Source organism: Carassius auratus, chromosome 10 (genome assembly GCF_003368295.1).
Source record: "Carassius auratus strain Wakin chromosome 10, ASM336829v1, whole genome shotgun sequence".
NCBI lineage: Eukaryota > Metazoa > Chordata > Actinopteri > Cypriniformes > Cyprinidae > Carassius > Carassius auratus.
This window is the reverse complement of record NC_039252.1, coordinates 17,066,565-17,092,426: the sequence shown is the minus strand read 5'-3', so window position 1 is coordinate 17,092,426 and position 25,862 is coordinate 17,066,565. Positions and strand designations below refer to the sequence as shown.

The 25,862-nt window shown below is 43.9% G+C and overlaps 1 protein-coding gene across 2 annotated transcripts; it reads left to right on the top strand.

Annotated features, from left to right (window-relative positions):
- The first annotated feature begins 5,726 nt into the window (after positions 1-5,726).
- LOC113110079 (dual specificity tyrosine-phosphorylation-regulated kinase 1A-like) lies at positions 5,727-25,547 on the top strand. Of its 2 annotated transcripts, XM_026274086.1 has the most exons (13): positions 5,727-6,046; positions 6,567-6,672; positions 6,774-6,843; positions 8,153-8,325; positions 8,421-8,540; positions 9,463-9,651; positions 9,735-9,882; positions 11,214-11,500; positions 13,937-14,083; positions 14,895-15,035; positions 15,127-15,430; positions 21,246-21,334; positions 24,054-25,547. In XM_026274086.1, exons 3-13 carry the CDS (start codon positions 6,834-6,836, stop codon positions 24,609-24,611), a joined length of 2,166 nt encoding a protein of 721 aa, XP_026129871.1. In that variant the 5' UTR covers positions 5,727-6,046; positions 6,567-6,672; positions 6,774-6,833; the 3' UTR covers positions 24,612-25,547. The 2 variants fall into 2 exon arrangements, with proteins under 2 accessions (XP_026129871.1, XP_026129872.1); XM_026274087.1 differs by lacking the exons at positions 6,567-6,672; positions 6,774-6,843.
- Positions 25,548-25,862: the final 315 nt, after the last annotated feature.

Genomic DNA, 25,862 nt, shown 5'->3' with positions numbered 1-25,862 from the left:
ATAGCATATCCGCTCCGAAGTTCAAACGTCCGGGACATGAACAGCTCGGATCGACAGAAATTTGTTCTGAGACCAAAGAAGAACATGTCTCGCCAGCCTGCACAGGGGCAAGAGCGTAATCCTTTCCTGATGATTCAGGTATGACACAACCGCTGTGTTGTCTGATCTAAGCAGCACAAGACGGCCGATCAGCAGATTCGCGAAATTACCGGAGAGCCAGAAAAACTGCCAGTAATTCCAACCTGTTTATATACCAACTGGCGTTGTGCCGCTGTTCACACTCCGTGGGCTGGTCGCCCTTGACAAACAGCTCCCCAACCGGTAAAAGACGCATCCGTGCGTACCCGGTCTCTGGGAAAGCACAAATCCCCAGCCGAACCCCGGTAGGAGAAATTCGGTTGGCATCCATAGTTTTAACGACATCACACAACTCAGTGTCACCGAAATCGTCCGATGCGGAAGACAACGGGGTGAAATATTTCATCTTTTCGCCCATTTTTCCACTGAAAAGGGCGCATGTGAAGTAACCCCAAACAAATTACGGGGAATGCCGCTGCCATTAGACCTAAAAGTCTGAGGCACAATCTCGCTGTCACTGTGCGACCCACTTTGAAGCGCCACACGCATGACGCAATCGACTGAACGCGCGGGAGAGAAAGCTTGGCTGTCATCGCGCGAGAGTTCAATTCTATTCCCAGAAAGGTTATCCGTTGAGGAGATTAAAACACTTCTCTGAAAATTCGTGTGTAAGCCCAGGCTCTTAAGTGATTCAGCACAAGAAACCCGATGAGAATGTGCTTGAGTCTGCGATTGCGCTAAAACCTGCCAATCGTCTAAGTGGTTCAAACACGGACGCCCTGGAGCCGCAACGGGGCCAGAGCTGCATCCATGCATTTTGAGAAGTACGGGGTCACAATCCGCCGTCTTTTTTTTTTTTTTCTACATAATAACGGCTGTAAAAACCCTGCCTCCATCTGAGAGGGTGTACGTCTTCTATAGCCCCTTTGTTCAGCAGATTTGACATCTCCTGTCGCAACTCTGCTATTTCCATCGGTTTACCACCGTGGAAAGAATTCAGCGGAAAGAGGCGGGCCTCTTAAAAAACTGAATAGTGTATACTTGACAAATTGTGCGTAACACCCATTGAGAAATGCCGGGCAAGCGCTCCACATGGCCCGAAACCATACTAGCAGTCTCAAATTTTCCACTTCCTGCAACGCTGTAATACACATTAAATGTCCGTGCATGGAAAAACCTGCGGCATTCGTGCACAGGGGAAGTGTATGCATAAGGGCCATTGCGTCCCGTTGTGTATAATCCTGAAACGTGTCCACGGCAGGAATTAGGCCAACGAATTGAACATCGGGCTCTGCCGCTAACGAAAAGCGGCGGCTCTGCGAGCCGTCATAAACGGGTCGTCTGTGTAGGACCCTTGAATCGCCCCTCGAATTCTGAAAGCTGGATTGCGCAGAGTGTCTGAGGGTTTTTTTTTTTTTGTTTGTTTTTACTTTGGCGTTACAGCCCGATCCAATGCTGCTCGAAGCGCTGTTTGCTGCGAGACAGTCAATGTTAGAGCATGGGGACGGCAGTGAGAGGGTTGGGTGTGCATTAGCGGTCCAACAGCACTCTATAGTGGAGGGCACAGTCCCCTGGCAAACATGAAGGAAAACGCATGCGTAAAACTCGCTGCGTTTCGTTGTGTATAATCCTGAAGCATGTCCACGGCAGGATTTAATCCAACAAGATAAACATCGGGCCACGCCGCTAGCGAAAACGCGGCAGCTGTGTGAGCCGTCATAAACTGGCCATATTCGCCAGTCTCTTATGCCGTTCCTCAAACTCTGAAGACTGAATTGTGCAGTGTCTGAGGGGCGCTCAAATAACAGCTCAGTTCAGTGACGCTCGAAGTGCCTGTGCTGCGAGTCAGTCAATGTTAGAGCGTGGGGTTAAGAAAGAGAATAAAATTTGCCGAAATAGACACGACTCGATAAGTCCGGCGCGATCCGTTCGGCTAGAGAGGTAGTCAACGGCATCGCTATATAATAGCAGTCCGCCATGTCACTTAATCGTGGCAAAAACCGCGCCGTTCGTGATATGCGCTGATTAAGGCTGCTTCCAGGACCTCAAAACCTCTTGGTGGAGGTCCGTGAGAAGGGTAGTTTATCCACCCCGCGGATAGCCACATAATAGCACACTGAGGAAGGGGAGGCGCGTTTCTCCTGTCCGCTCGGAGGGAGAGAACCGCATATGAGAACCGCGTATGCCGGCCAGAGCCTACTCTGAGTTAGAAGCCGCGGTTAGACAAACATAGTAAAAGCAAAACTGCTCTGATTAACGCGCTCGAGTAGGGGAGAGCGAGCAAGTGGAAAACTCCAGTGCATCACTGTATTCATAGTCAAGCCGCACATATCGCCCCTAACCAACACCTCGTGCGGGGCCTCGGCGACCGCAGAAGCGAACGGTGGGGGTTAGACGCGAGGCGACTTAAGAAATACACTCCAGAGCGCGGATACTTTTCTTTATTTTACCATAGCCGTAGGCTATCACACAGAGAACATGTAGAGAGGCTGCTAACGAATCTCTCATGAGTGCCTCCCTGTGATAAACCCATTATACGGCTCTTACCTTTCGTTGACTCATCGCGTCCGCGAAAGATGAGTTAAACACTGCTCGCAGAAAATCGCTGGAGAACGCGAGATGATAGGGCACAGATGATTCGCTATTCCTGAAGGAATGAAATCTGAGTGAAATGGCGCGCGGCACCCGGGTATACGATGCGTACGCATGTATAGGGCGGTGCCAAGCGCTATTTGGCCAATAGGATTGGCGGGATGGTATAGGGCTTCAGACATTCGTCACACCGAAGGTGTTCCCATACGTGGTGACGTCACTGCAGCATCGAAGTGACCTATGAAAGGGAACTATCAACAATGGACAACATAACACAAAACATTTAGAAATGAATAAATGAAAGCAATCTGAATTATTCAGAATCAATTTCGAGAAACAACATACACACACACACACACACACACACACATATACATATATATATATATATATATATATATATATTATATATATATAAATGCTGTTTAAAAACGAAATCTATGTTCTCATGCTAAGGATCTGACTGAAAGCCGGTGACTCCACAGTAGAGACAGGTGCATGTTTTCAACAATGTTTCACCTGTAAGAGAAAAACATACAGAGAATCACTTAAGACACTTTGCTGTAGACCCATTCCACATAATAATATTCATTAAAACTGTATGTTAACACGTAGGAGCTTGCTGCATGAATCCGTGAGTAGGCTACAGTTTACAAATCCATGGGAACAGATTGCGAAAGTGTGCGCGCAGATTATGAATTCGTGGGTACAGATTCAAAAACCGAGGGTACGGTTTACAAAATCTGAGCGCACGGATTGTAAATTCATGGGCTAGGATAGGACATTCGAACCAGAAAGACACAGCTTACATTTGACTAAAAGGTTTTTGTCTTTATGCTCAACTAAAGTGAAATAATGAGCGTATTTCCACTTTGAGAAACTGGTCATACTTGAATAAACGGAAACAGTGCGTCTTCGTGTTTACAGCATCCACCAATCCTACAATGAGTTGCTGCTGCAAACAGGTTAGGCTGCACTTCAGTCAAAATTAATAGATTTTTAACGGATAATGAACCATATGGTAACGGTAACGGAGTTAATTTATTTAAAAAGTAATGCGTTACAGTATTAGTTACTGTCAAAAGTAACTGCTTTACAGTAACGCGCCCAACACTGTTTAACATACATGGAAAAATAATATATAGAACAAAATGTCAAGCATCGTCAAGATTTTTACATTATTTGACTCATTAATTGAATAAAATAGAAAATCTTGAGGGAAGCGGCAGGGAATTAATCTTTATTAGTCAGGTTTTGTCTTCACAACTAAACCACTCTATTCCCAGAGAAAGACAGATCTGTAAACTGAAATAAAATGTGTTTCTTGAGCTGAGATTGATTCAGAGGATTTTCTATTATATATATATATATATATGTATGTATGTGTGTGTACATGTATATATTCTACTTAAGGAGCTCATTAATTAAACACAATTTGGAACTCATGTCCACAATTTTTTTGTGCTGTGTCATTAGTTGTGTCTTAATTTAATTAATAATTATTACACAAATAGTATTTTAAAATTACATTTCAATTTTTTTTATTTTACTCTTTAATTTACTATTAATTTATTCTTAATTTTTGTCTATTCTCTATTATTCCACCCTTGATATTATATATTCTTCTTGCTATTATTAACCTATTGTTGTTCAGTTATTTATTATGGTATTATTCATATTATACATATAATTTTATGCTATTATAAATCTATTATATCACATACCGGTATGTTATATTGTACCGTTGTACTCACTATTCATATTATTCACTTTACTTTCAGTTGTACTACATATACTTTTTAATATAACATATTTTTACTATATTTCTACTGTGCACTGTATCAGTGATATTTTCATTTCCACTGGATCCATAGCCTCATCAGTTACATGTGTTATTATTTGTTGTGGAGTTCATCTGTAGGCTATAGTGCTATCAAAATGAAAAGCAGACGACAAGTGTGTCACTTTCTGATTTGTATTTACTTGTTTTATTACATTTTCTCAACGATAGTAAATTATTAGTGTTTAAAGATGTATTATTTAGATTTTATCCCAGTATTTCAAAGGGAATGAGCTGTGTTCTGACCTGAGACAAAAGAAAGAGAGAAAAAAAGAAAGAAAAATGTTGGGATTGAACACAGAGAAAGCAATAAAACAACTACATATGATGTTACATTACATTTACATTTATTCATTTAGCAGACGCCTTTATCCAAAGCGACTTACAAAATACCTTTTTTGATGGTAAAACTGCATTCAAGCATTGTAACGTTAAATGTGTTTTTTTTTTCATGCTGTGTCGCTGGAGATGGATCGCAGCAAATGCGGACATAAACGCGATATGAAATATAGTTGAAAACCGCTTTTAAAAATAATTATATTCTGAGCTAATGAGCCAAAACGAAAATGCTGCCGTTGGTAAACAATCCGTATATTTATTTTATCTGTTTATGTACATTGAAATTACATTACATGAATATGTCACAGTTATACTACATTGACAGATTTGTAAACCGAAAAAATCAACGAAATCAACAAGTGAGACAAATGTGAGCTTTCAATTAATAATTTTCCAAACCTAACTAAATAACTGGAGGCAAAGTTTTTTTTTAACTGCACGTAGATCACAAACCTCTGAAATCGGTTGATAAATGTGAACGTTATCGTGTTTTTATTCAGTAAAAACCGCAGCTCCCCCGTTTACTTTCATTTGTTTTAAGGTAGTCTTGCCCTCACTAACATGGCGGACGCCAACGGCTCAAAGCGGCCAATGAGGCGTTTAGGTATTTATATGTCTATGGTCGCGCGCACGTACAGTCGCTTTCGCCACGCCCCACGACACGTCAAATTGAATGGCAGTTTCCATGGCAACCCGAGAACTGCTCCTGCGTCACGAGTTCATCCGGGAACTTGGCCGTGTGATGGACAGTAGTCATGGAAACGCTCTCGTTCGGCTTCCATTTTGTTCCCGACTCTCTTCCCTTCCTTCAGACGACTGACGCCGCGACTGACGCCGCTCGACTGCGACCGAGACACCGACTGCCGATCCGTGCGCCGTGCCGACGCTGACCCAAGCCGCGGGACGAGTTTAGCGCGCGAGTGTCGTGCGCGGTTTTGCAGCGCGCGCCATTTTGTCCAGGCGGCGGCGGGGGCGCGCGCGCAAGATGAGTGACTGACGGACGCACGCGGGACTGCTGCGCTGCGGAGCGCGCGACGCTCACCGAGAGAGACGCGACGATCTGTTCTGTTCTCCGCGACGCTTCTCCGCATCGGACCTGCTCTGGAGAGGGATTCTCGAGGAAGCGACTGGCTGGGAATGATCGCGGATCCTCCGGAGGATTCTCGTTCCTCTCGTCAGAAAGAGGCGCGCCACACGGTGAGTGATGACGGTTAGCGGCGCGGCTAACACTTAGCTGCCCTCAGCGATCCCGCCGCCGCGTACCAGAGCCTCGGATCCGCTCGCTCCGTGCGAACCGAAGCGCGATCCGACGCGTTCTGCACTTTTCCGTTGACGCGGCACGATAACGGGGCTGTTTTCTGGCTCAGGCTTCGGTGCGTTTACAGGCCCGGGCTGCTAACGTCTGTGTAACTAGCGAGGATTCGCCGATGATCGGTTGTTTCGCGCCCAGCATCACAAGCTGTCAGTCTCCGCGCGGCTCCGGTGCTAAGCTAACGGTATTTTGACAGCTTTGATTCTCGCCATGGGCGCGAAACTGATTTATAGCGTCGAAGTCACGTCCGTTACTAGAGCCCGAGCTGAAGATGATGATGATGATGTGGGGCTCTTCGTTGTGTTTCTGTTTGCTTTATTGTGATCTCGCTTGTGTGTGTGTGTATGTGCTGTAAACACCCGCTGTGTTGATGAGCTGCTCTAAACTGGACTGATTTCACCGCAGATCTTCTCCAATGGTTAAAGATCAAGTCAATCATCTCAGAAAACGGCAAGACCCTGCTGAGACATCAGGGCTGTTCTCACCTGAAACCACTCGCGTGTCGCTTCAGGTACATTCGTGTGTCTCTCTCTCTCACACACACACACACACACACACACACACACACAGGTACAGTATGTGGTCGCTCACACGTCTGTGCTGTTCTTGCAGTGGGCTGTGGTTTGCAGATGGACTCCTCTGTCACAATGATATGAGATCTGTCAGAAGACGATGCATACAGGTGAGCAGTGATCCTAACCCTGTGTTTTGCTCACGTGTGTGTGTGTGTGTGTGTGTGTGTGTCAAGTCACCTTGTTTATATAGCGCTTCTAAAAATGCAGATTGTGTCAGAGCAGCGTTACAGTATTAAACAGGGCAGTAGTGTGCTGTTTTCTGACCGGAGCAGCAGTTTAATTCTAGGCTGCAGCAGTGTGTGTTTATTCAGAGACTCCTCTTTAGGTTCCTGTCAGGCCAGCGTTTACAGAGGAACCGAGCGCTCTATTTAGGGCAGACTGTGTGCCAGTGGGTTCTAAATGTTTAAAAATGCAGGCCGGGGTCCCGTGGCAGTGCCTGTCTCCAGGGCCCGGGCCCCTCTCTCACACAAACTGATTCCGGGTTCTTCACCCAAGAGCTTTTCTATCAGCAAATACTGTTAAACTGTGCTGGGAAATGTGTCAAAGTGCAATTCAATTTCATGCCTCTTACCTGTTTTCCTATTGGTTGGAGCCTCAGAGCTTTGCCCTAGCAACAAAAGTGGGTTATTTGCATACCCTTTCCTGATTGGCTGCTGCTTTAGCTGATGGGCCAATGGCGTGGCATCTTCCTGGTGGTAGGCTATGGTAATGAGGCACTGTTGCTGGGCTCGAGCTGGTTTCCAGTGTGAATGTGCTGCATTGTGTTTGGTGGGAGAGACGCTGATAAATGACGACTTAATGATCTGCAGATTCCCACTCGCTGCAGACCGTCACATTTCCAAACATCACATCCATCACAAACGCTCACATGTAGTCTTTATTGTGCTGTTATTAGTGCGATGGGTGCCGCTGAATCCTCAGCTGTCGTCTAGATGTGTGTAGTGTGAAATCATTGACTCACGCTTCAGGTCTGTCACTGCAATCATCTGATTAGAAAACTAGAAACTAGTGTTTGTGTGCTCGCTGTTTCTGCCTTTACAGTGTGACCGAGTTCAGCGTGTGTGTGTGTGTGTGAGATGCTGATGCTGAGTCATAAACACACACACACACACACACACACTCACTCCCTCGACCAGCTCTGATTAGACTTGCGTGTGTGTGTGTTTGAACGTTCAAGCCATCGTTCTGCAGGACTGTCGTCTCGGGACAAAAGCATGATCTGCCGTCTCGGTCCGAGCTGTTTGGGATCTTCTGTAACTCGATCAGATCTTCTGGATTGTGTTTCACTGGAGCGCTCGCTGCCGTAAAACAAAGACGAGAAAAGAGACTGTCGTTCATGTCTGAGTCAGAGCATTAGACGTTCCTAGATTGGAGGAGGTAGTCACCTGTGTGTGTGTGTGTGTGTGTGTGTTACAGGAGGAGAGACCTCAGCATGCAAACCCTTCTCTGTTCGGCTGGCCCCCTCGTTTTCTTTCCATTCGGCTGGTGTGCAGATGGATGCGCAGACGCCCCATTCTCACCCGCCGTTCAGTGATGGTCACCCGCCGAGCGATGCTGACCAATCAGCCGCTGCGCTGCAGGCCCCGCAGGTACACACTCGCGTGTGCTTCTAGTTAGTGTGTATGAGCTCACACTCCGCTCATGAGCGCTGACCTGTGTGTGTGTGTGTGTGTGTGTGTCACAGGTAACTGCTGATCTGGTGATGGTTCAGCGGCGGATGCCTCAGTGTTTCCGGGATCCAGCGACTGCTCCCTTAAGAAAACTCTCCATCGAACTGATCAAAACATACAAACACATCAATGAGGTGCGTCTCTCAGGAAGCAGAACTCATGCTGAACATGATTTAAAGAAACAGGTTTTTTGGACATGAATAATAATAACATCACTTGCATCAGTGGCCCTATGAAATCAATTACATTTTTACTTACAAAGTTTTTTTCCCTCCATTTTTTATTTTTTTTAGTCTGAATGTGATTAAGTGGATCAGACATGAGAATTTATTTTAAGCTTAATTTACTCATAAAAAGCTTTATTTTATCCAGTTGTTTCAATAACAGCCCTATTTTTTAGCTTTTCTATCAATCAGATGAAGGCATGAAACTACCATTTTAAAAAAATCTTTTTACCAAATTAATTAATTCCTATCATTATTTTGACAAAACAAAATGCTGCAAAATTTGTGGAAATGTGCTTATTCTTGAAAGTTTACTAATTGTTTGTTATTATTATTATTATTATTATTATTATTATTATTACAGTAAGTTCATTTTGCTGTACACTAGTAATATGTGTCCCTGCAGCACTAAAGCACAAAGATCATGTTCATGAAGATATTTAGTAAATCTCCTACTGTAAATATATCAAAACTTCATGTTTGATTAGTAATATGCATTGCTAAGAACTTCATTTGAACAACTTTAAAGATGATTTTCTCAATATTTAGATTTTTTTGCTCCCTCAGATTCCAGATTTTCTAATAGTTGTATCTCAGACAAATATTGTCCTCCGAACAAACCACACATCAATGGAGAGATGATTTATTCAGATTCAGATGATGTATACATCTCGGTTTAAGAAATATTTTGACCTTTTGTGACTGGTTTTGTGCTCCAGGGTCACAAATATTTCTTCCATTCAAACCAGACTTTTATTTTGGCGGGTTGCGATGAAGACCTGTAGGTTGTGTATGATGTGATGATGGTGTGTGTGTGTGTGTGTGTTTGCAGGTATACTATGCAAAGAAGAAGCGTCGTCACCAACAGGGTCAGGGCGAGGACTCCAGCAACAAGAAGGAGAGGAAGATTTACAACGACGGCTACGATGACGACAACTTTGACTACATCGTTAAAAACGGAGAGAAATGGATGGACAGATACGAGATTGATTCTCTAATAGGCAAAGGCTCGTTCGGTCAGGTCCGTGTCTCTCAGCTTCACTAGTAAAAGACTCGTGCGGTGTGTTTGGGTTGGTCTGACGTGTGTGTGTTGGTCTCTGGCAGGTGGTGAAGGCCTATGACCGCGTGGAGCAGGAGTGGGTCGCCATCAAGATCATCAAGAATAAAAAGGCCTTTCTGAATCAGGCTCAGATTGAAGTCCGACTGCTGGAGCTCATGAACAAACACGACACCGAGATGAAGTATTACATCGGTAATGTGTGACTCTATCACAGCTCCTGTGCTGGAGATGAATTAAATTCTTAGAAAGCTCCCATAGGGAGCCAGATTTCTGCTGCTCTCTGATATTTGGTCATATTTTGCCTCAGTGTTGGTTTTGTATGCAGAACGAGCGAGCATGGGGACGTGTTCTCTGAAATGTGTTTGTCATGATGTTGTGTGTATGAACCAGTGTTTGGAGAGGAATGAACCGTTCTATTTAAGGCAGTCTGCGTGCAGGCCAACTACACATGTTTAAAAATATAGACACGGGTCCCGTGTTAGCGTGTGTTCCCTCTCTCACACAAACGGGCTCCTGTCTGTCTGTGGACATGTGCTGAACAAGTTCAGTATCGTGATCCTGTTCCTCACAGACCAACCATCGATTCTTTCTACACCAAACCATTGAAGAGTTTCTGTCAATCAGATAACTGTTATAAATCCATGTTAAAATGTTAAAAGCACCTGAGAACAGACGAAACGCTTCCGAAGGCAGAGGTGAGGTGCCAGTTATTATGGTCTAGAATCCTTTGAGCCACAGAATACGTGCAGGACTCTGAACCTGTTCTTTACCCAAAAATACAGTGGTCATTTGGTTGTGTTTTGCCAAAACTTTTCTTCCGTCTGTTTGACCAGTCCCAGCAGATAAACCTGGGTAATGTTGTGGTTAGGGCTGGCTGGGTTGGTCATGCAAGTAAGGTTCAATTAATAATGGTTCGAGTCAAGAGGGAGGTTGTTTTGTTGCCTGAGGTATCGATCATTCATCAGGAAGCAGAGACTACTCTTGTTATTTGGTGTCAGTCCAACTTTATTTTACAAGAGCACGTGTTTTACTCCTTCCAATGGCTGATAAGTTCATTATGTGTAAATTGAATCAATCAGCAGATGCTTCCATCCAGAAGAACTTGAAAACAAAGACAAAAGTGCCAATTAGCAGGAATATTTAGTTTTTGTCATCTTTTCTATATGGCTGTAGATGGATTCATTGTTGATTGTGTAGATCTTCCCAAAGATATTTAATGAGAACAGAGGGGCAGAAAACCCTGTGATTCAGACGTGTCCTTGTATTAGGACAGAGCTGCACAATAAATTGAAGTGCAGTCGCGATAAGGCAAAAGCTGCAATATTGACGTGTATCATGTCGGTGTAGTAAATGCTGCTCCATCTGGAGGAATGTGATGGAGATTCACAGCTGATCACAGAACTGTTCGATTAAACCTTGCAGCCCTTCGTTAGGGTGCCGTCTAGCCTTCAACACATTCGTTTCTCTTCCATTAGTGAAGCGTTACCCTCATTTAACTCATTCTGTCTTTCCTTCTCCTCCAGTTCATCTGAAACGCCATTTCATGTTCAGGAACCACTTGTGTCTGGTCTTCGAGATGTTGTCCTATAACCTGTACGACCTGCTGAGGAACACTAATTTCCGCGGCGTGTCTCTGAACCTGACGCGTAAGTTTGCTCAGCAGCTGTGCACCGCGCTGCTCTTCCTGGCCACGCCTGAGCTGAGCATCATCCACTGTGACCTCAAGCCCGAGAACATCCTGCTGTGCAACCCCAAGAGATCCGCCATCAAGATCGTGGACTTCGGGAGCTCGTGTCAGCTGGGACAGCGGGTGAGACCGCAATCACTGTCTGTTTGTTAGACTGCACCTCAAACCTAGGGATGGATGATTCATTCTCCCATGATAAGATATAGTCTTCCCACGGTAATAACGATAAAGCCTAGTGCTGTGGAGCGACACAGGGAAGGCAGACGTGAAACTCAGGAGGAGTATATCGCTCCTTCTATAATCTGGAACTGGTTTGGTTTGGTCAGGCCTGTACAGTGCACACAAATCACTCTGATCCTTGAATAAATATACGATATTAGCACAGTTCTGCATGTGTATGAGCCGGTTTACACTAGTGGTCCACCGATATATCGGCCGATATTTGGCATTTTCAAATATTGGCATTAGTCGATACGTTTCTCTACTTGGCCGATGTGACACATGTGATTTATGTTTTGACGGAGCTGAAAACACACATAGTGCTCACACACTCTCTCGGTCATCGTCCTCGTTAACATTTCTGTCTAATACAGATAAAAGTCTGTCTAATAATCAGATAGAACGGTTAAACAAAGGAATTAATGTATTATGGAAATAAAATATTAAAAAAATTATTTATTAGTAATAGGCAAACATTATAATACTTTCTCGTTTACTCTCAGCATTCAGCAAATACGCATGTATATAATCTAAACAAATCTCTGAATGATTAATGAACATTTAATTTCACAGATTTTGCAAACTTAATCTAGTTCAGCTGTGAGATCTTGTGTGTGTGTCGTGCGTGATCTCGTGTGTGTTCTCTGTGTGACGTCTGTCCGTGTGAATAGATCACTTTAAACTCTATTTAAACTTTTATTTATTTGTGAAAAATACTTTGTCACATTTATTTTTTTATCCATTGTCAAATGATTTCTGGTTTCTTAAATATTAATAAAAAATAAAAATAAAATAATCTTTATATCAGCTACCTGTTTTCCAAGGTATCCGTATCGGCTGAAACAGTGATATCGGTCGACCACTAGTACACACCTGTTGTCCAACAAAGATGTCATTCACGTGCTTTTACTCCTAATTAACTTATTAAATTAAAATAATGTCTCATATCACAGAATAAGGGTAGAAAGCATAGTATTTTACAGTATTATATACAGTGACAGAATATATAGATTAGCATTGCATAATAAATATACTCTGTCCTTAGAAAAATACCCAAGATTTCTTGAAGAACACAGATAAACCATATATTATTGCAATTTAGGTGTATTTTCTTCAAGCTTTCTCAGTTAAAATTTCTATATCTGCGTTTTATTCAGTGATAACTATAACTTTGTCCATATTAGTGATTTCCTGCGCGTCGTCAGTGTAGTTTCTGCAGCCCTCGGCTTCCAGTGTGAAATAAACCTTCATTACGTTATCTGTGTGCCCAGTTATTTTGGGAAAAAATAAGGAAAGAAAACCCTTTTCTCTAAAGAAACAGAATTATCGTTTATATTGTTTATCATTGATATTGTTATCACAATAAATCAGAAATGATCATGATATATACAGTGGGGATCGAAAGTTTGGGCACCCTTTGCAGAATCTGTGAAAATATGAGTAATTTTCAGAAAATAAGAGAGATCATACTAAATGCATGCTATTTTCTTATTTAGTACCGTCCTGAGTAAGATATTGTACATAAAAGATATTAACATTTAGTCCACAAGACAAAAAAATAGCTGAAATTATTAAAATAACCCCACTCAAAAGTTTGGGAACCCTTGGTTCTTAATACTGTGTTCTGTTACCTGATGATCCTCGACTGTCTTTCTGTTTTGTGATGGTTGTGCATGAGTCCCTTGTTTGTTCTGAACAGTTAAACTGAGCAGCGTTCTTCAGAAAAATCTTTAAGCTCCTGCAGATTCTTCAGTTTTCCAGCATCTTTGCATATTTGAACCATCTAGTTTCCTTCTGGAGCATCAGTGAATGTTTGAATCTTTTTAAATAGTTGTGTTTGAGTCCCTCAAATGTCCTCAGTGTGATAAGATGTATCTCAAAATCATAAAGTCACTGCTGGAAAGGGTTCAAATATGCAAAGATGCTGGAAAACTGAAGAATCTGCAGGACCTTAAAGATTTTTCTGAAGAACGCTGCTCAGTTTAACTGTTCAGAACAAACAAGGGACTCATGCACAACCATCACAAAACAGAAAGACAGTCGAGGATCATCAGGTAACAGAACACAGTACTAAGAACCAAGGGTTCCCAAACTTTTGAGTGGGTTATTTTAATAATTTCAGCATTTATTTTGTCTTGTGGAATAAATGTTAATATCTTTTATGTACAATATCTTACTCAGGACGGTACTAAATAAGAAAATAGCATGCATTTAGGATGATCTCTCTTATTTTCTGAAAATTACTCATATTTTCACAGATTCTGCAAAGGGTGCCCAAACTTTCGAGCCCCACTGTATTTAAGCCCATATGCCCATCTCTACTGATGTGTGTGTCCTCAGATATACCAGTACATCCAGAGCCGGTTCTACCGCTCGCCCGAGGTGCTGCTGGGAATGCCCTACGATCTGGCCATCGACATGTGGTCTCTGGGCTGTATCCTGGTGGAGATGCACACCGGAGAACCTCTGTTCAGCGGCGCTAACGAGGTGAGTCCTGACCGAACACTTCCTGCAGGAGACCGAGGGCAGCCTGTGTCCTCTCAAATCAGTTCAGCACAAACTACACATTACACCAGTCGCACTGAAGCATGGTACCGCCTTAGAAACAAAACTGGTCTGATAAACGGATACATCTTTCTGTCCCAGGTTGTCTTTTAATGTAAAATCTGCATCATGTTCACACAGTATATGCTATGTCAGAATGTCCCTCTTGGCTAGCATCCTTGTAAACACTTGTTTCTCTTGAAAGTGAACCGCTGGAATCATGAATTCAGTCTTAAAGTGACAGCAGCCTAATAATCGGTCATCTAATGTTAATCCAAGAACAGAATACAAAGAGAAAAACAGCACTGCTCCTGAATGAATAACTTGATTTACTTTACTAAGGATGAATCTATATTTAATTTACACAGTTTGTGGTGTTAGTTCACATTTAATTACATTCCTGCACTGACCTGAATTAGACCCACCTGAAAAACAAAGTGCTGTTTATTTCATTTGAATCATTTTCAAGTTTTTCATATTTTGTTATAACAGCATTCACTTAATATTTTAACTTTATATTAGTAAAGCCTAGCAATGCTTGCTGTGGTACTAAAATTGGGAAATCAATATTTTCACCTGTATCTGAAATGTAGGAGTTATATCAACCTTATTTATTGGAATACAAAAACATTGAAAGCACAGCTTTTTTGTGTGTGATTTAATATTTAGTCAGAGTCAGTTAAATGTGAAGCACTGCTCCTCCTCGTGCAGATGTAGTCGTCTTCTTCCCGTCTGTGATGGATGTTTGTTGCAGGTGGACCAGATGAACAAAATCGTGGAGGTGTTGGGCGTCCCTCCCAGTCATATCCTGGAGCAGGCGTCTAAAGCCAGGAAGTTCTTTGAGAAGATGTCTGACAGCACGTGGTGTGTGAAGAAGACCAAAGATGGCAAAAGGGTGCGATTCCTTCTTTACTCTGATCTTGTGGTCGGCTCTGTTTGTCTGGTGATGCTGACTCTTCTCGTCTCTCTCTCGTGTGTGTGTGCAGTATAAACCCGCCGGCTCCCGGAAGCTGCACAGTATTCTGGGTGTGGAGGCTGGTGGCCCCGGCGGGCGGAGAGCTGGAGAGTCGGGTCACGCCGTCGCAGACTACCTGAAGTTCAAAGACCTGGTCCTGCGGATGCTGGACTACGACCCCAAGACCCGCATCCAGCCGTATTACGCTCTGCAGCACAGCTTCTTCAAGAAGACGGCAGACGAAGGCACCAACACCAGCAGCAGTGTGTCCACGAGTCCAGCGCTGGAGCAGTCGCAGTCGTCTGGAACCACGTCCAGCACCTCGTCCAGCTCAGGTCAGAGAGGGAGAACACTGATCACCATTCTTCTCACATCACTCTATAGACAGAATTATCACAATAAATCTCAAATCTTTGTTTTAGGGATGTTCAGTTCGGTTATTTTTCCTAACCGAGAACCGACACTCGTCAACCAATTATTAACCGTTAACTGACATGGTTGTTTAAAATTACAAGTGTCTGTGACCTGTTAAAATACTAACATTTGTTTCCCGGGAATTAATTTTACATTAGCCAAAAGCAGCAAACAACAGAACATGAGGATTCACATCACGCACCTGCAGCGCTTCTGAGAGAGGGGAAAAACATTATAAAGACTGTATATAGACATATATATATATATATATATATATATATATATATATATATATATATATATACATACACATATATAAAATGAATAAATAGGCCTATACGAGAAATATATTTTTACTTAATAAATTAAGAAAATGAACAAAAAGCTGTGCAACAAGTAGACTAGTATGCAAAGTTAAGGTTAGTTTTTATGCTGCATGAAAGCAAACAGCATCCGGTTTTTCTTTAGGGTTATTTTACAAAAGCATAAAGATTAGTTTTTTTATTTTTATGAATGTACACAAATAAAGGCAAACCTTTTACAATTTCCGATTATCTTTTTAACTAAAAGGAGTAGTTGCTTCCTCTTTTTAAACACACACACACACACACACACACACACTTGATAATGCAGCCTGCTCATTATCATAATAAAATACATGGAAGAAACATGGAAAAAACATGGAAGAAAAAATAATGACTGCGCAGTTAAAATGTAGCAGAATCTGTGCCGTTAAGTGTTATAACTGTACCGCCGTGATGTTATAAAAAAAAATAATGGAACGTGAGTAAAATACATAATAAATAATAATCTGTCATTCAAATACATTGCAAATACGCAAACATTTGATTTAGTGTTGAATGAGAGACCCAACGTTAGTTTGTTTAGTTTTGGCCTAAATGGATATTTTAGCTTGTTGTTTATTGCTATATATGTCTATAGTTTATTTTATTTTTAATTGTTGTTCTTTTCTAAATACTGTTAATTGAAATGATTTGTTGTGGAATGGAATGACTAGCTATGCTTAGTGTTTATAATGTTTGTAAAGATCTATATCATCAAAGATCGAAGTTCTTAACAGTCAGTTAACAGTTAACCAGTTAAAATGGTCATCACTACTTAATTGATTTCAAGTTTAAAGTCAGATTTTTGCTCCAAATTGAAACCAGACTGTTAATTTTCCATAACTAGATAAAACTAGTGCTGTCAAACGATTAATCTCATCCAAAATAAGTGTTTACATAATATGTGTGTGCACTGTGTGAATGTATTATATATATATATTAGTGGTGGGCCGTTATCGCCGTTAACGTGCTGCGTTAACGCGAGACTCTTATTGGGCGATAAAAAAAATATCGCCGTTAATCTATTCTCAAAGTTGGGTTGGGAGCTGGGTCTATACTAAGCAAGCTATGATGACTTTCACCTTGATATTTTATATAACTGACTCGCTGAGGACAGCCTAAAAAGATGCTCAGGACAGTTGACAGGCCACTGCTGCGCATCGTCACGAAAGCTTATCTTTCTCACGTGTTAAGCCGTACCGCTTGTCGATTTAAACATTAAAGCATCCAAACACAAGACACGGAAAAGCTGAACAGAGTAGCGCGTGCCGTTAGGTGCGGAGAGAGAGAGAGAGCGAGAGAGAGAGAGAGAGAGAGAGAGAGAGAGCCGCGTATCACGGACAGCGACACTGAACCGAGCTCTCTTCTGCGAAGTTCACCTCGAAGTCCCTCCTGCACCTGAACGAACAAATGCAAATCGCAGTTTGAACAAACAAAAAGATGTGAAAGAGCCCAATTCAACACCAAGGTGTTCTGGTGTTCAGGGCTCGCGCAGAGAAAGGCGTCTCAAAACACTTGAACATCGAATTTGCTTATTTTTGTTCTTGTGCCGACAAATACATACAAAATATGTCAAAATATCCACCTTGGAAATTATGCTCGAAAAAACTGTCAGTTATTTCTTAAGTGAAAGTAAACAGTTAAGGAAAAATGGGATGTGTGTTATATTGGATGCATTCATCGTCTCTTAAAGTGACCGCGCCTAATTTAGCTACTGTCTGCTGTAATGTTAATCCAAGAAAATGAAAATGAAAATCACTCACTGCTCTTGACTGAATTACTTTGTAGTTTTAACAGTCAAACCAAAAATTATTCAGAAACCTGTAATAATGTGAGAAATGTTGAAGGTGTCTGAATAAATGTAGGTTTGATTGTATATTTCATTTTTACATTGAAGACTATCCAGTGCTATTATTTGGTTTCTGTACCTTGACACCTACAAACTTGAAAAAAAACTTAAACATTGGTGTGAAACAGGAGTAATGTTGTTTGCACCTTGTGTAATGTGGAATTAGTTTAGAGCTTTTTCAAGCACTTTGTGATACATTTTGGAAACAGGAGATGAGCCCCTTTTCTAATGCACCACCTAGCTTGATAAACCCCTTCTCAAAGACTTACTGTTTGTCAATTTTATTTGGGTAACACACATTCTGAATGCCTTCTGCAGAATTCGAATGAGCCATTTTAATCTAGATTATTTTCAAGATCACAGTGAGATTAATCTAGATTAAAAAAATTAATCTATGCCCACCACTAATATATATATATATATATATAAATACACACACATACACAGATGCTGGTCATATAATTAGAATATCAGAATCAGAATGAGCTTTATTGCCAGGTATGTTTACACATACAAGGAATTTGTTTTCGTGACAGAAGCTCCGCAGTACAACAGAATGACAGCGACAGAACATAAAACACATAATGAAAGAATAAAAAATACAAATAAGTAGATAGTGAATGACAATATACAAATTGACAATTGTAGGCAGGTATATTTACAAAATGCAGTTATGTATGTACATGTATATTATTTGCAAAATTTAAGTGTATACTAAGTATGTGTGTTAGATAAATATCGTCAAAAAGTTGATTTATTTCATTAATTCCATTCAAAAAGTGAAACTTGTATATTATTGTATTCATTCATTACACATTTACATTACACACAGAATTTTTTAATTTTGATGATTATAACTGACAACTAAGGAAAAGCCCAAATTCATTATCTCAGAAAATTTGAATATTGTGAAAAGGTTCAATATTGAAGACACCTGGTGCCACAGTCTAATCAGATAATTAACTCAAAACACCTGCAAAGGCCTTTAAATGATCTCTCAGTCTAGTTCTGTAGGCTACACAATCATGGGGAAGACTGCTGACCTGACACTTGTCCAAAAGATGACCATTGACACCTTACACAAGGAGGGCAAGACACAAAAGGTCATTGCAAAAGAGTCTGGCTGTTCACAGAGCTCTGTGTCCAAGCACATTAATAGAGAGGTGAAGGGAAGGAAAAGATGTGGTAGAAACAAGTATACAAGCAATAGAGATAACCGCACCCTGGAGAGGCTTGAGACAAAACCCATTCAAAGATGTGGGGGAGATTCACAAAGAGTGGACTGCAGCTGGAGTCAGTGCTTCAAGAACCACTACACACAGACGTATGCAAGACATGGGTTTCAGCTTCGCATTCCTTGTGTCAAGATACTCTTGAACAACAGACAGCGTCAGAAGCGTCTCGCTTCAGAAAGGACTGGACTGCTGCTGAGTGGACCACAGTTATCTTCTCTGATGAAAGTAAATTGAGCATTTCCTTCAGATATCAGGGTCCCAGAGTCTGGAGGAAGAGAGGAGAGGCACACAATCCACGTTGCTTGAGGTCCAGTGTAAAGTTTCCACAGTCAGTGATGGTTTGGGGTCCATGTCATCTGCTGGTGTTGGTCCACTGTGTTTTCTAAGGTCAAAGGTCAACGCAGCCGTATACCAGGAAGTTTTAGAGCACTTCCTGCTTCCTGCTGCTGACCAACTTTATGGAGATGCAGATTTCATTTTCCAGCAGGACTCTGCACCTGCACTCAGTGCCAAAGCTACCAGTACCTGGTTTAAGGACCATGGTATCCCTGTTCTTAATTGGCCAGCAAACTCGCCTGACCTTAACCCTATAGAAGATCTGTGTGTTATTGTGAAGAGGAAGATGTGATATGTCAGACCCAAGAATGCAGAAGAGCTGAAGGCCACTATCAGAGGAACCTGGTCTCTCATAACACCTGAGCAGTGCCACAGACTGATCGACTCCATGCCACGCCGCACTGCTGCAGTCATTCAGACAAAAGAGACACAACTGAGTATTGAGTGCTGTACATGCTCATACTTTTCATGTTCATACTTTACAGTCGAATCATTTGATGTAACTGGACCTTTTTGAACCAGTTCACCAAATCGAACTGAATCATTTGAAACGGTTCGCATCTCCAATACGCATTAATCCACAATTGGCTTGGAATTGAGCTGTTAACTTTTTTAATGTGTCTGACACTCCCTCTGAGTTAAAACAAACCAATATCCCGGAGTAATTCATGTACTCAAACAGTACACTGACTGAACTACTGTGAAGAGAGAACTGAAGATGAACACCTGAGTTGTCCGTTATAATCAAAATTAAAAGAAATAAACATTTTGAAATATATCAAAGTTTCACTTTTTGAAATGAATAAGTGTAATACATTTTTGATTATATTCTAATTATATGACCTGCACCTGTGTGTATATACATTATTTATACACAATCATTATTTAAAACTACAAAACGAGACAACAACAGAACAGGAGAAGATAAGGATGTGCGTCTGCATTGGCTACGGCGTAGCTTCGATGCAGAAGTATAAATCGTCCTTTAACAGAAAAATGTATTTTGTAGTTTCTGCATGTACTAATGAGTGATATTGTTTCAAATCAAGAGACCGGTTTGTGTTGCCTGATAAATGTGAAATGCACATTTAATAGTGTACCTTGAGTAAGGATGCAGATGCAATTCATATACAGCTATGAACAGCTGTTCCTTCATCTTGGCTGAGTTTTCAACGTTGTTACGGGAAAGGATGAAGTTGATTGGTTAGTCTTGTCACATGACCCGCGGTGCGCTTGCGGCATTCTGAAAAGTTGAGATGTTTTGAACTCGATGCGGTGCGGACCGTGTGCGCGTTGCGACCGCGTCGCTTCCATTATGAGCGCGCATGCCGCGCGCCTACATTGGAAATAACGAACTTGCGCGCGCAAAAGACGCGAAATGTGAACGGCCCCTTATTCAGTAAAAATGCATGCATGCTGTAGCTTATATTTGCATTACATTTAATCATTTACAAGTGTTTCTCCTTTTTGTCAGAGCTTCTATCATTTGTATGACTGCATCATATAATAATTATTAATTATTAATAATATTAATAATGTTCATCGTCTGGCTGACTACGTCTTGTATTAATTCTTCTACAAATCCTGTCATACGTGCACAAACTGACAGTCACCACTTATAAGCTATAACTAAATACTGTAGAAACATCATTTTCTGTAAAGTTGCTTTGTAACGATTTGTTTTGTAAAAAGCGCTAAACAAATCAACTTGAATTGAATTAGTGTTGTTTGCTGAATGCAGCGCTTCACACTGTATCTCCCAGCGCTGACTGAGACTCGTCTGATCTAGTGATTTCATGCTGCGCTGCCGTTCAGATTAACCCTCCGTGTGGCGCGGTTTCGTTACACTTTTGGACAGAGACATTATCGAACTTTTCATATTGTTTTAAAATCATTGAAGATAATAATCATTATAGAATTATCTCTCAGCCCTATTCTTGCGTCACTGACTCGAAGCGCTGTGTGTTTGCAGGAGGATCGTCTGGAACGAGCACCAGCGGCCGAGCACGCTCCGACCCGACCCATCAACACCGGCACAGCGGAGGACACTTCAGTGCAGCGGTGAGCTCACACACACACACACACACACACACACACACACACACACACACTCACACACAGCGGAGGACACTTCAGTGCAGCGGTGAGCACACACTCACACTCACACACACACACACTCACACACAGCGGAGGACACTTCAGTGCAGCGGTGAGCACACACTCACACTCACACACACTCACACACAGCGGAGGACACTTCAGTGCAGCGGTGAGCACACACTCACACTCACACACACTCACACACAGCGGAGGACACTTCAGTGCAGCGGTGAGCACACACTCACACACACACACACACACACACACACACACACACTCACACACAGCGGAGGACACTTCAGTGCAGCGGTGAGCACACACTCACACACTCACACACACACACACACACACACACACACACACACACAGCGGAGGACACTTCAGTGCAGCGGTGAGCACACACTCACACACTCACACACACACACACACACACACACACTCACACACAGCGGAGGACACTTCAGTGCAGCGGTGAGCACACACTCACACTCACACACACACACACACACACACACACTCACACACACACACACTCACACACAGCGGAGGACACTTCAGTGCAGCGGTGAGCACACACTCACACTCACACACACTCACACACAGCGGAGGACACTTCAGTGCAGCGGTGAGCACACACTCACACACACACACACAGCGGAGGACACTTCAGTGCAGCGGTGAGCACACACTCACACACACACACACTCACACACAGCGGAGGACACTTCAGTGCAGCGGTGAGCACCACACTCACACTCACACACACTCACACACAGCGGAGGACACTTCAGTGCAGCGGTGAGCACACACTCACACTCACACACACTCACACACAGCGGAGGACACTTCAGTGCAGCGGTGAGCACACACTCACACTCACACACACTCACACACAGCGGAGGACACTTCAGTGCAGCGGTGAGCACACACTCACACTCACACACACTCACACACAGCGGAGGACACTTCAGTGCAGCGGTGAGCACACACTCACACTCACACACACTCACACACAGCGGAGGACACTTCAGTGCAGCGGTGAGCACACACTCACACTCACACACACTCACACACAGCGGAGGACACTTCAGTGCAGCGGTGAGCACACACTCACACACTCACACACACACACACACACTCACACACTCACACACACACAGCGGAGGACACTTCAGTGCAGCGGTGAGCGCACACACACACTCACACACACACACACTCACACACAGCGGAGGACACTTCAGTGCAGCGGTGAGCACACACTCACACACTCACACACACACAGCGGAGGACACTTCAGTGCAGCGGTGAGCGCACACACACACACACACACACACACACACACACACACACACACTCACACACACACACACACACAGCGGAGGACACTTCAGTGCAGCGGTGAGCACACACACAACGGAGGACACTTCAGTGCAGCGGTGAGCACACACTCACACACACACACACACACTCACACACTCACACACACACACACAGCGGAGGACACTTCAGTGCAGCGGTGAGCGCACACACACACTCACACACACACACACACACACACACACACTCACACACTCACACACACACACACACACTCACACACTCACACACACACACACAGCGGAGGACACTTCAGTGCAGCGGTGAGCGCACACACACACTCACACACACACACACACACACACACACACACACACACACACACACTCACACACACACACACAGCGGAGGACACTTCAGTGTAGCGGTGAGCGCACACACACACACACACACACACACACACACACACACACAGCGGAGGACACTTCAGTGCAGCGGTGAGCACACACTCACACACTCACACACTCACACACACACACACGCACACACACACACACACACTCACACACAGCGGAGGACACTTCAGTGCAGCGGTGAGCACACACACACAACGGAGGACACTTCAGTGCAGCGGTGAGCACACACTCACACACACACACACACACACACACACTCACACACTCACACACTCACACACTCACACACACTCACACACACACACACACAGTGGAGGACACTTCAGTGCAGCGGTGAGCACACACACACACACACACACACACAGCGGAGGACACTTCAGTGCAGCGGTGAACACACACACACACACACACTCACACACACACACACACACTCACATACACACACTCACAGACACACACAAATACACGTACACACACTCCCAGACACACACACACTCACACACACACTCACACACACTCACATACACACACTCACAGACACACACAAATACACGTACACACACTCCCAGACACACACACACACACACACTCACACACACACTCACATACACACACTCACAGACACACACAAATACACGTACACACACACACACTCACACACACACACACTCACACACACACACACTCACACACACACACACACACACACACACTCACACACACACACACACACACACTCACACACACACTCACACACACACTCACACACTCACACTCACACACACACTCACACACACACACACACTCACACACACACACACACACACTCACACACACACACACTCTCACACACACTCTCACACACACTCACACACACACACACACACACTCTGCATGATCGTCCGAGCCGAGCTGAGATGTTGACCTGTGTGTGTGCTCTTCCTCAGGCGAGACAGGGCTTCGCTCCGGCGCTGGGGTGGGTGGGAGGAGACGGACTCCAGCAGGCGTCCGGAGAGACTCACCCCGTCCAGGAGACCACCTTCAACGTGCCCCCCCACCAGCCCAAGGCTCTGCACCCCCACACGTCCCATCATCACCATCATCATCATCACCACCACCCTCCAGCGCAGCACGGTCAGGGCCCCGCCCGGCCCCGGCCCCGCCTCTACTCGCCCTCCCACAGCGCCTCCACACAGGACTCTATGGAGGTGACCCCCGGACACCTGTCCATGACCTCGCTGTCTTCCTCCGCCTCATCCTCGTCCACATCCTCGTCCTCCACCGGGAACCATCACTACGCCTACCAGAGCCGCCTGGGCTTCGGCCACAACAGCAGCATGACTCTAGGACTGGGTGCCTTCTCTAACCCTCGGCAGGAGACGGGCGTGCCGGGTCACCCCTCGAACTCTGGGCCGGGCCGCTACATGTCCGAGGCTGGCATGGGTCTGGAGCGCGAGGAGTCCCCCATGGTGTGTGTACAGCAGGGCTCGGTGGCCAGCTCCTGACCCGATTAACACTGGCTTGACCCCAGCCTGTCCTCCTCCGACCCTTGCTTCTGTTCTCTGATTCTCAGATGGGTCGCACGATTCAAGCGGAGCTTTCCCAGAGTGCGACGAGACCGCCGCGGGCAGCGCTTCTTTAATATGGCCTTATCGTTACGGACTGAGCGAAGACGAGCCGGACGTTTCCCAAGCTTTCATGTATTTTTGACGTGCGAACACCCTTCATTCACGACACGGTGATCCGAGGCCTTTCTTCACTAGAGATCCAGCGTGGGGCGTCACAGGCCGAGTCCCTTCCCGCTCTTCTGTTGTGCTCAGCATGTGTGTTTTACTTCAGCCCTTTCGCTTCTTTGATTTGGCTTCGCGATTATGCTGTGAATTTTACACCACTTTTGTTTCTCCCTTTTGATAATTTATTGTACCAAAGGCGTTTTTTTTATAGAACATAGATGTCTGTAACCAATAATGTAGCAGTTCTGCACTTTGAAGCAAAGGTGTGTGTCATGTCAGTGAACGCCTGTCAGAACTGGAAGTGATGTTTGAATCCTGGACGCCATTGCTTGCGGAGTTCTGTCGCTCTGTTTTTCTTTCTCTCTTCATTTGCTCTCATCAGACGGCTGTGTGGGTGGTGTTCTGTTGATGAGGCGGGACGGTGGACGCGGACTCGAGCTGCTCGGCTGGTCCCAGAGCAGCTGGACAGTCGGAGATCCTCTCGGCCGGACGCCGCTGTCTCTCGCTACTAAAGCAATCCGCGTCTCTCTCCGTCCGTCCGTGTGTGCGCTGGTGACGGTTGCGAGCGGACACATGGTTCTCTAGAGTTCCTGTGGAGGGAGTCCATGAAACAGGCTTCAGGTGTTTACTTTGTGACCCCATTTTAATAGCTGAAATAGAATTTATGTACATATTTATATTTTTTTAATAAAGGAAGTTTAGAACTCACTACTTTTTTCCTAATGGTATTTTGAGTACATTTACGTCTTGGTAACATGCAGTGGAAGTTCTCTGTGGTAGTCGATGGGTATCAGTGCTTCCAGGCCAAAGTAGATGATGAAGACCACGCTAGTACAAAAGCAAGACTCTAGGGTTGAAAAACGGGACGGAGAGGAGATCTTCAGACTTTAATCTTCTAGACAGGGTATCTATCGTGTGTGTGTGTGTGTGTCCCAGTCAAAACGGTTTCACATGATCCTCTGCTCCAGCGCTGACCAGTGTACACCGTACAGGAACTAACTCTCTGTTTAGATGATCTTACAG

What these genes read in the sequence shown, in the direction of transcription:
- LOC113110079 (XM_026274086.1), top strand. An exon ending in CTGCGCTGCAGGCCCCGCAG is followed by an intron (nt 8,326 to 8,420) that starts GTACACACTCGC and finishes TGTGTGTCACAG; the next exon opens with GTAACTGCTGATCTGGTGAT. An exon ending in TGTTCAGCGGCGCTAACGAG is followed by an intron (nt 14,084 to 14,894) that starts GTGAGTCCTGAC and finishes TGTTTGTTGCAG; the next exon opens with GTGGACCAGATGAACAAAAT.